Below are 11,186 nucleotides of genomic sequence, written 5' to 3'. Positions count from 1 at the left end.
CAGGCTATGGCCTTATTTCCCACGCCCCCCTCCCCCGTTACCTGCATGTTACCTGCACATCTCATTCATCAATATGGCAAGTCAAGAGGACAGACCATTAGGTTTACTTAGTTCTGTGTGTATATGTTAGCTTGTGTGTGTGTGTGTGGCGTGCGTGCGTGCATTTGTACGTTCATTCATGCATGTGTCTAGGGGTGTGTGTGTGAGTGTGTCAGTACATGCATTGTTTTCATGGACCTGGGGCAGGAGGTCCTTATCTATTAAGGCAAATGCTTAATAGCAGGTTTAAAGTCTGGTTATTGACCAGCAATCTGGTCACATGTTTCTGATGGGCTCTGTATGTACAGTTGAAGTCGGAAGTTTACATACATCTTAGCCAAATACATTTAAACTCAGTTTTTCACAATTCTTGACATTTAATCCTAGTAAAAATTCCCTGTCTTAGGTCAGTTAGGATCACCACTTTATTTTAAGAATGTGAAATGTCAGAATAATAGTAGTGTTAGAGCCGATTTGGACATATTTGTATAAAAGACAGAACATTCAGAGCTCCATGTATATTTGTGTAAATATGAATGTATATGATGAAATATTAGGTACGTACCTTTATGATTTATATTTACCTGATTGAGATGTATTCATTTGTTGTTAGTGTAACTTAGTTATTGTCCCCCCCTCTTTCCCATTCATTATACTGCGGTAAGTGTGTTAGGATAAAGGCAGGTAGTTGGGCCTTCGGGGGAGGAGTCCTTGCTAGACGCGGGAGCGGTATAGTTTTTTGACCATACAGACATACAGACAGGTCATATTGTGTATTTTCCATATCAAGTAATCTATGTTTTAAGTTGATTGGATATTCATTTTCCTGTTAGATATAAGAAGAATAAACATTTTTGTTGCACCATATCCCTGGATCACATTGAATGTTTGGCTTTTTGGAAACCTTGAGTGTGGACTGTATGCGTCCCAAACAACCCCGCTTCAGGCTTGGGCAGTGGCTATGGTAAAGAGGAAAGGAAGCCACTACAAGTAGAGTAATTTATTTCAGCTTTTATTTCTTTCATTACATTCTCAGTGGGTCAGAAGTGTACATATACTCAATCAATATTTGGTAGCATTGCCTTTAAACTGTTTAACTTGGGTCAAACGTTTCAGGTAGCCTTCCTCAAGCTTCCCACAATTAATTGGGTGAATTTTGGCGCATTCTTCCTGACAGAGCTGGTGTAACTGAGTCAAGTTTGTAGGCCTCCTTGCTCGCACACACTTTTTCAGTTCTGCCCACACATTTTCTATGGGATTGAGGTCAGGGCTGTGTGATGGCCACTCCAATACCTTGACTTTGTTGTCCTTAAGCCATTTTGCCACAACTTTGGAAGTATGCTTGGGGTAATTGTCCATTTGGAAGACCCATTGGCGACCAAGCTTTAACTTCCTGACTGATGTCTTGAGATGTTGCTTCAATATATCCACATAATTTTCCCTCCTCATGATGCCATCTATTTTGTGAACTGCACCAGTCCCTCCTGCAGCAAAGCACCCCCACAACATGATGCTGCCACCCCCGTGCTTCACGGTTGGGATGGTGTTCTTCGGCTTGCAAGCCTCCCCCTTTTTCCTACAAACATAACGATGGTCATTATGGCCCAACAGTTCTATTTTTGTTTCATCAGACCAGAGGACATTTCTCCAAAAAGTACGATCTTTGTCCGCATGTGCAGTTGCAAACCGTAGTCTGGATTTTTTATGGCCGTTTTGGAGCAGTGGCTTCTTCCTTGCTGAGCGGCCTTTCAGGTTATGTCGATATAGGACTCGTTTTACTGTGGATATAGATACTTTTGTACCTGTTTCCTCCAGCATCTTCACAAGGCCCTTTGTTGTTGTTCTGGGATTGATTTGCACTTTTCGCACCAAAGTACGTTCATCTCCAGGAGACAGAAGGTGTCTCCTTCCTGAGCGGTATGATGGCTGCGTGGTCCCATGGTGTTTATACTTGCGTACTATTGTTTGTACAGATGAACGTGGTACCTTCAGGTGTTTGGAAATTGCTCCCAAGGATGAACCAGACTTGTGGAGGTCTACAAATTATTTTCTGAGGTCTTGGCTGATTTCTTTTTATTTTCCCATGATTTCAAGCAAAGAGGCACTGAGTTTGAAGGTAGGCCTTGAAATACATCCACAGGTACACCTCCAATTGATTCAAATTATGTCAATTAGCCTATCAGAAGCTTCTAAAAGCCATGACATCATTTTCTATAATTTTCCAAGCTGTTTAAAGACACAGTCAACTTAGTGTATGCAAACTTCTGACCCACTGGAATTGTGATACATTGAATTATAAGTGAAATAATCTATCTGTAAACAATTGTTGGACAAATTACTTGTGTCATGCACAAAGTAGATGTCCTAACTGACTTGCCAAAACTATAGTTTGTTAACAAGAAGTTTGTGGAGTGGTTGAAAAATAAGTTTTAATGACGCCAACCTAAGTGTATGTAAACTTCTGACTTCAACTGTATGTATTTAATTAATTAAGATATTGTTTTCTTTTTGATGTTGGCTTGGAGGATAGTTGACAGTTTGGAGGATAGATTAGACAGAATCAAAGTTGACATTCTCATAAAAAATGACTGGAAAGATTTTGATCTGTACCGTGTTTTCAACCGAAGCAGTGTCCTCATGGCTTATCCATCTTGGATTTACAGTGCCAAAAAGTGGATCGTCCAAAATACTGTCTGATACATGACATCAGGGGTTAAAACAGGTCAGGTTTAACCATTACTTCACCACCACTTTAGAGGTTGACACACCACACAGAGTTCACCTCTTTTGTGAAGTACTGTGTTGTGTATACCTTTTGAATTTCTCAAAAATTGGTTGAGGATTACTTGTCCTTGTCTGCCCTCTATTGGACTATTGATATTACATACCATTCTAATAAGCAATTTTTTAATTGCTAATAAACTTTTTTTGACCACAAGTTAACTTATTAATGCAAATAATCAACAAATGTTCACACAGGTATGTGAATAATACAGTAGAATGACAAGCCGCCAGTCCCAGTGATTCAACAGAAAAAGTGCTCTTGAACACAGTGAAACTCCAGTTTCCCAACAGAAGAAGAGCGCTATGTAGTACCCTAGCTACTATATATTTTTTGTCACAATCAAACATGTAATTAAGCATGCATAGAACCCTAATTATGTTTACAAAAGGCTAAAACAAGGACACTGCATGACGAAAGTATGAGACTATTGACAACAGTGTATGTCCATTTAAAAAAAAGGGGACGTGTCTGTTAATCTGGATAGCATTGGTTTTAATGATAAAAAAGGGGGTTGGAACCTCATATAGTAATCATCAGTAACTATGTTACAAAAATGAATAAATGGTCATTGGTCAACATTAGACTGAAGGAGTAGGCGTTACCAGGGCAGTATCATCAGAGTGAATTGTGTAATGGGTTAGACCAGGTATATATTGGCACAAAAACACACATTTATAAATTATCTGATCAACAACATCTACCTCACCTGTCATAACAAATGGAAAATAAATAAGTCAATCAGTCAATCAAAAGTATGAATAAAAACAATATAATTTAGGAAGGTTTGATGCTCTGTTTCACGTTTTCCCTACAATAGTGATTTATTAAACTTACGACTCCTGCTATTTTAAATCCTCTTAAATAAACCATCAACCTTTAATCTTAAATCAAAGTTAACATTGATATTTTTTCTTAAAATTAAATAATTTACTTTTCCTCATTCACATTCCAACTGAAACCTACGTAAAGCCATCTTAAGCCTTATACCACATTCCAACCCCTTTACTTATTCACTCCTTCATCTGCTCCCCTTGCCCGTTTACCTCTCTAGGCTCCTTCCTTCCCCACCTTCTCTCCCTACCCTGGACTCCACTTCTCCCTCTTCCCTCCCCTTTACCTATCCAGGCTCCTTCCCACCTTCCCTCCCCAACCCCACCCTCCACTCTTCCCCACACCGCCTCTCTCCAGGTGCAGGTGGAGGTCTAGGAGCTGATGATCTGTCCAGACCAGGTCTCATGCTTGGTTCCTGGGGCCAGGTGGGTGATGACCACCTCCACCGCCTGCATCTTCTGGTTCTTGGGGGGGATGGAAGAGACTTTGTACGTGACCTCGTCGCCTTCCATCGGAACGTATTCTCCATCGATACTAACGAGGGAGATAATTATTATGAGAGACTGCAGACCTCTCTAGGTCTAGGACATTCAAGGTTCAATTATAATCTATAGCAAAACACTTTAGGATTGACAATTATAATCTATAGCAAAACACTTTAGGACTGACAATTACAATCTACACAAACACTTTAGGACTGGCAATTACAATCTACACCAAAACACTTTAGGACTGGCAATTACAATCTACACCAAAACACTTTAGGACTGGCAATTATAATCTACACCAAAACACTTTAGGACTGGCAATTATAATCTACACCAAAACACTTTAGGACTGGCAATTATAATCTACACCAAAACACTTTAGGACTGGCAATTATAATCTACACCAAAACACTTTAGGACTGGCAATTATAATCTACACCAAAACACTTTAGGACTGGCAATTATAATCTACAGCAAAACACTTTAGGACTGGCTATTATAATCTACACCAAAACACTTTAGGACTGGCAATTACAATCTACAGCAAAACACTTTAGGACTGGCAATTATAATCTACAGCAAAACACTTTAGGACTGGCAATTATAATCTACAGCAAAACACTTTAGGACTGGCAATTATAATCTACACCAAAACACTTTAGGACTGGCAATTATAATCTACACCAAAACACTTTAGGACTGGCTATTATAATCTACACCAAAACACTTTAGGACTGGCAATTACAATCTACAGCAAAACACTTTAGGACTGGCAATTATAATCTACAGCAAAACACTTTAGGACTGGCAATTATAATCTACACCAAAACACTTTAGGACTGGCAATTATAATCTACACCAAAACACTTTAGGACTGGCAATTATAATCTACACCAAAACACTTTAGGACTGGCAATTATAATCTACACCAAAACACTTTAGGACTGGCTATTATAATCTACACCAAAACACTTTAGGACTGGCAATTATAATCTACACCAAAACACTTTAGGACTGGCTATTATAATCTACACCAAAACACTTTAGGACTGGCAATTATAATCTACACCAAAACACTTTAGGACATACAAGTGTTATACTGCTATGCGTTGTACATAATATCATATATTATAATCACAATATACCTTATTGCTTTATCATACAATTATAATCTTAATGCTTCAGAACCACTCACTCAGAGATGTGTACAAAGATGTCCTCTCCACCGTTGGAGGGCTTTATAAAGCCATGACCCTGGCACCTGTAGAAGGTCCTGCACACGCCCTTATACACTGGGCCTGATCTGGCCCGCACCGTCCTGAGACACACAGCAGAGAAACAACACACATTAACCCTGCAGACTATTCTCAGACCTCCCTAACATTAACCCCTGCAGACTATTCTCAGACCTCCCTAACATTAACCCCTGCAGACTATTCTCAGACCTCCCTAACATTAACCCCTGCAGACTATTCTCAGGCCTTCCTAACATTAGCCCCTGCAGACTATTCTCAGGCCTCCCTAACATTAGCCGCTGCAGACTATTCTCAGGCCTCCCTAACATTAGCCCCTGCAGACTATTCTCAGTCCTCCCTAACATGAACCCCTGCAGACTATTCTCAGACCTCCCTAACATTAACCCTGCAGACTATTCTCAGGCCTCCCTAACATTAACCCCTGCAGACTATTCTCAGGCCTCCCTAACATTAACCCCTGCAGACTATTCTCAAGGCTTGCATCCAAAAGGGCTCCTTAATCCCTAATAGTGACCAGGTCACCCTCAAGGTCATGCACACACAATCACGCACACTACTACTTATACCACCACAGATTATTCCTACTCACGCTGAGTATGTGCGGGTGCGTTTGGTGGGCAGAGGGCTGGGCAGCTCGCCTGGCATCACGGGGGGTTTCCTCTCCCTTTCCCACACCCGACTTCCCTGCCTGAGGAAGGGGAAGGAAAAGGAGAGGGGGGTGCGGGGGGAGCTCAGAGGCTGTGGGGGATCAGAGGGGGACGAGGGGTCTGAATCAGCCATCTCTGTGCTGGTCCCCCTGGGGGTGTGGAGCTCCGTGGGAGAAGCTGCCTCAGTCTCGGGTGGGACAGCTTGGGAGACAGGCCTAGACTGCCAGCATGATAAGGGTGGTGGTGGTGTGTCAGTGGTGGTGGTGTGTCGGAGGTGGTGGTGGTGTGGTGGTGGTGTGGAGGTGGTGGTGGTAGGTCGGTGGTGGTGGAGGTGGTGGTGTGTCGGTGGTGGTGGTGGTGGTAGGTCGGTGGTGGTGGAGGTGGTAGTGGTGTGTCGGTGGAGGTGGTGGTGGTGGTGTGTCGGTGGTGGTGGTAGTGGTAGTGTGTCGGTGGTGGTGGAGGTGGTGGTAGGTCGGTGGTGGTGGTAGTGGTGGTGGTGTGTCGGTGGTGGTGGTAGTGGTAGTGTGTCGGTGGTGGTGGAGGTGGTGGTAGGTCGGTGGTGGTGGAGGTGGTGGTGGTAGGTCGGTGGTGGTGGAGGTAGGTCGGTGGTGGTAGTGTGTCGGTGGTGGTGGTAGTGGTGTGTCGGTGGTGGTGGTAGTGGTGGTGGTGTGTCAGTAGTGGTGGTGGTGGTGGTGGTGTGTCGGAGGTGGTGGTGTGTCGGAGGTGGTGGTGTGTCGGTGGTGGTGGTGTGTCGGTGGTGGTGGTGGAGGTGGTGGTGGTAGTGGTGGTATTACTGTTAGGATGCGTCTGGAAGGCGGGACAATGGAGGAGCTTGGTGGTTTCCTGGAAACAGAGGAAGAGAGAAAGAGAGAAAGAAAAAAAGAGTGTAAGAAATAGATAGAAATATATGAATAAATCCTCAAAGACAGCAAAACAATAACGAGGAGGGACATCCAACACAACAATACGCTCAGTGAAATAACAATAACACAGTGATTTGGTTTGAAGCACCAACACTGACCTCAATGTTTTGAAAATATCTGTCTAAATAACCCAGCCTCGCCGAGTAGAGCCTTAGCTCCAATATTGAATACATTATTATAATACCAACCCCCCCTCCCACCCGCCCCAGATAGTCACATAGAGCTGGGTAGCATTACGTTATTGCTCTTATCCTGTATTCAGACGTCAAACGCTTTGAACAGACTGAGGCAGCGCAACCAGCAGAGTTTTTGACTGAAGAATCCCTAGACAATATCAAATTATTTAGCCATTGGGAGCATTGTTGTGTCATTTTGAGACTTATTACCATTGCCCTCCCCTCTCAGAGTCTGCATGCTGATGTCTGTCAGTGCTCTCTATGTAAAAGATGAGTGAAATGTGTAGCAGACCGCATCCCTAGGGCTTCTCCATCTTTCTCTCTTTCTATGTGACAAGTGGCACCATCTAAATATAGTTGCCTGCATGGTGGAGTAGTGTCTGCCCCATTATTGACTGGAGGGTCAGGGTGGAGACAGGGTGGATACCAGGGTTTAGGGAGGAGGGTTTAGTGTGGTAGGGATCAATAATGAGGAATGGGCATCCTTTATTTTTTATTGGTAAGAGGTGTTCTGTCTTATCCCAAAACTCATTTAAGGGAAAGGGATTAATCAAATGTCCCCCATCCATGTGTCAAAGAAAGATGCCAGGTTTTATTCTGATGACAACATCACATAGGCTGGTGCAATGTTGACTTGAAGGTGTACACACATCTGTCACAATTTGGCACAGAAAAAAGACACCGTTTGAAAACTATTATTGACTTGAATTATTAGCTACTAAATGGCACATCATGATATATTGATAACAACTACCTTATTCTAACAATAAAAAGTTTATCTAATCGTATGTGTCTCATGAGGAACATTTAATATATTCCCGCTTGTAAAAGTAGTGAGAGTGACTGTAAACCTATCAAAGAGATAATGGGATTATAGGCAGTACACTGATATTTGGGTCGTTTTGGAGTACTGTAAACCCCAGGGCGGACCAGAGTGGCTTCAACTAGACAGAAAGGCTGTCCCAACTCGCCTTGCACCTCCCAAAATCAGAAGGGCACTGTGGCTGCTTGTCATTAGCATCATCAGCATGGGAGACACGTAAATATTCAGTACACTACACACAGTGACACTCACGACGCTGCTCTTTTCTTTTCTGGCCGCCTTGAATTTGTATAATCCTTTTTAATTTGTCAAATAGCGGTTTCAAATATAATGTTGTCTAGGCTCTCACTCGCTCCCAAAATCAAACCCACTGGCATCTTGATTCCAGAACATTCTCATGTGTAGCATACCAGCTGAGACAACAGGAGAATACATTGATCGCTCAAAACAAAATGTAAAGGCTAGTCTACTCATCATAAAAGATTCATCAAGGTAACAGTTTACATAGGATATAAACATTTCACCTGGGTGGTAAATTGTACATAGGGCCGATAAGAAAAGAAAGATATAGCCTAAAGCGCACTATCAAACTGTAGGCTATTGATTTATCGAGCTCTTACCGTAAAATGTCAAGCTGTTTTCGGTCAAACGTGCTGATGTCTTGACTCTTAACTGTTACATAACGATAATTATATAATTAAATAAAAAATAAACCTGCACAGACATGTGGAGAGAATACCTATTGCTTGTGGCTGCGCGGCACAAGCTGGTCTGTCTGGATGATTAGGGAGCAAAGGGAGAAGGGTACGGGGTTCCTGTGCCGACACAATGAAGACTGCAGGTGCTTTTATGTTTTGTATATTGTAATAGGCCAGGCGGCTATACATTCCTAGTAGTCCTAATCATAGAAGAAGTAGGCTAACAATTGTGAACATCGGTGAGCTCTGTGAGTGAAAAAATATAACATGATAGGTCTAAGAGACCATAAGGACTTCTAGAGCAGAGAGTCAAATTCATGTTGCATTCGGTCATCAACGAGGGCCGGACGGAGGGCCGCTCTGACAATGTGTTCTATTTCCTCACCATCAAAATCTGCCATAAAATTGCCCTCTATCCATCGGTTTTTAAATGTTCGATTCTCCCTGACTCTCTAGCTTTCATTATGGTGATTATTAGCGAGCTTGACACAGTCAAAAAAAAACTGTGAATGTAGGTCCATTATCATTTCTACACAGTTTCGATTTAGTTTTTGTGTTCCCAGAACACATATTGTTCTTTAAATGTTTCATTGGGTTGTGGCAAATCTTCTCATAACACAAAAACAGTCCGCCGTGCTGATGGTTATACACTGCTCAAAAAAATAAAGGGAACACTAAAATAATACATCCTAGATCTGAATGAATGAATTAATCTTATTAAATACTTTTTTCTTTACATAGTTGAATGCGCTGACAACAAAATCACACAAAAATAATCCATGGAAATCCAATTTATCAACCCATGGAGGTCTGGATTTGGAGTCACACTCAAAATTAAAGTGGAAAACCACACTACAGGCTGATCCAACTTTGATGTAATGTCCTTAAAACAAGCCAAAATGAGGCTCAGTAGTGTGTGTGGCCTCCACGTGCCTGTATGACCTCCCTACAACGCCTGGGCATGCTCCTGATGAGGTGGCGGATGGTCTCCTGAGGGATCTCCTCCCAGACCTGGACTAAAGCATCCGCCAACTCCTGGACAGTCTGTGGTGCAACGTGGCGTTGGTGGATGGAGCGAGACATGATGTCCCAGATGTGCTCAATTGGATTCAGGTCTGGGGAACGGGCGGGCCAGTCCATAGCATCTATGCCTACCTCTTGCAGGAACTGCTGACACACTCCAGCCACATGAGGTCTAGCATTGTCTTGCATTTAGGAGGAACCCATGGCCAACCGCACCAGCATATGGTCTCACAAGGGGTCTGAGGATCTCATCTCGGTACCTAATGGCAGTCAGGCTACATCTGGTGAGCACATGAAGGGCTGTGCAGCCCCCCAAAGAAATGCCACCCCGCACTGACCGACTGCCAAACCGGTCATGCTGGAGGATGTTGCAGGCAGCAGAACGTTCTCCACGGCGTCTCCAGACTCTGTCACGTCTGTCACATGTGCTCAGTGTGAACCTGCTTTCATCTGTGAAGAGCACAGGGCGCCAGTGGCGAATTTGCTAATCTTGGTGTTCTCTGGCAAATTCCAAACGTCCTGCACGATGTTGGGTTGTAAGTACAACCCCCACCTGTGGACGTTGGGCCCTCATACCACCCTCATGGAGTCTGTTTCTGACCGTTTGAGCAGACACATGCACATTTGTGGCCTGCTGGAGGTCATTTTGCAGGGCTCTGGCAGTGCTCCTCCTGCTCCTCCTTGCACAAAGGCGGAGGTAGCGGTCCTGCTGCTGGGTTGTTGCCCTCCTACGGCCTCCTCTACGTCTCCTGGTAGCGCCTCCATGCTCTGGACACTACATTGACAGACACAGCAAACCTTCTTGCCACAGCTCGCATTGATGTGCCCTCCTGGATGAGCTGCACTACATTAGCCAGGAAGCATAGGAACTGAGAAGTGGTCTGTGGTCACCACCTGCAGAACCACTCCTTTATTGGGGGTGTCTTGCTAATTGCCTATAATTTCCACCTGTTGTCTATTCCATTTGCACAACAGCATGTGAAATTTATTGTCAATCAGTGTTGCTTCCTAAGTGGACAGTTTGATTTCACAGAAGTGTGATTGACTTGGAGTTACATTGTGTTGTTTAAGTGTTCCCTTTATTTTTTTGAGCAGTGTGTAATGTTTGTATAAATCATTCACTTGATGTTGCAAGAATGTTCCCAGAACACATCTTGTCTGTTCTTTAAAGGTTCCCAGAATGTTTCATTGGGTTGTGGGAACAGTCTGGTGGGAACATTGTGGAGACGTCACAAAATATATGTTCCCAAAATAAACTGTCCAGTTGTGCCGATGATTATGCAATGTTTATTCTAGGGTGCAAAAAACCTTCACCTGATGTTACAAAAAGGTTCCCAGAACACATTTAATTGGTTCTTAAAAGGTTCCCAGAATGTTTCATTAGGTTGTGGGAACATTGGGTCAAGGACATAGAGGCAGGTGTTACCCAGACTAGTATTCTAGGCCCACTACAGGGTGATATAGACACACTGCATTTACATTTTATTCATAGGACAT

At 43.2% G+C, this 11,186-nt stretch overlaps 1 protein-coding gene across 1 annotated transcript; it reads right to left on the bottom strand.

The window, feature by feature from the left end:
- Positions 1-3,295: 3,295 nt before the first annotated feature.
- LOC115153589 (cold shock domain-containing protein C2) lies at positions 3,296-6,381 on the bottom strand. The gene is made up of 3 exons (XM_029699192.1): positions 5,989-6,381; positions 5,339-5,461; positions 3,296-4,189 (listed from the first exon to the last, which is right to left on the bottom strand). The coding sequence occupies exons 1-3, from the start codon at positions 6,177-6,179 to the stop codon at positions 4,027-4,029; spliced, it is 477 nt and encodes a 158-aa protein (XP_029555052.1). The 5' UTR covers positions 6,180-6,381; the 3' UTR covers positions 3,296-4,026.
- Between the last annotated feature and the right edge of the window lie 4,805 nt (positions 6,382-11,186).

Source organism: Salmo trutta, chromosome 18 (assembly GCF_901001165.1).
Source record: "Salmo trutta chromosome 18, fSalTru1.1, whole genome shotgun sequence".
Taxonomy (NCBI): Eukaryota; Metazoa; Chordata; class Actinopteri; order Salmoniformes; family Salmonidae; genus Salmo; species Salmo trutta.
Note: the sequence above shows the minus strand (reverse complement) of the source record. Positions and strands in the feature narration are given on the sequence as shown.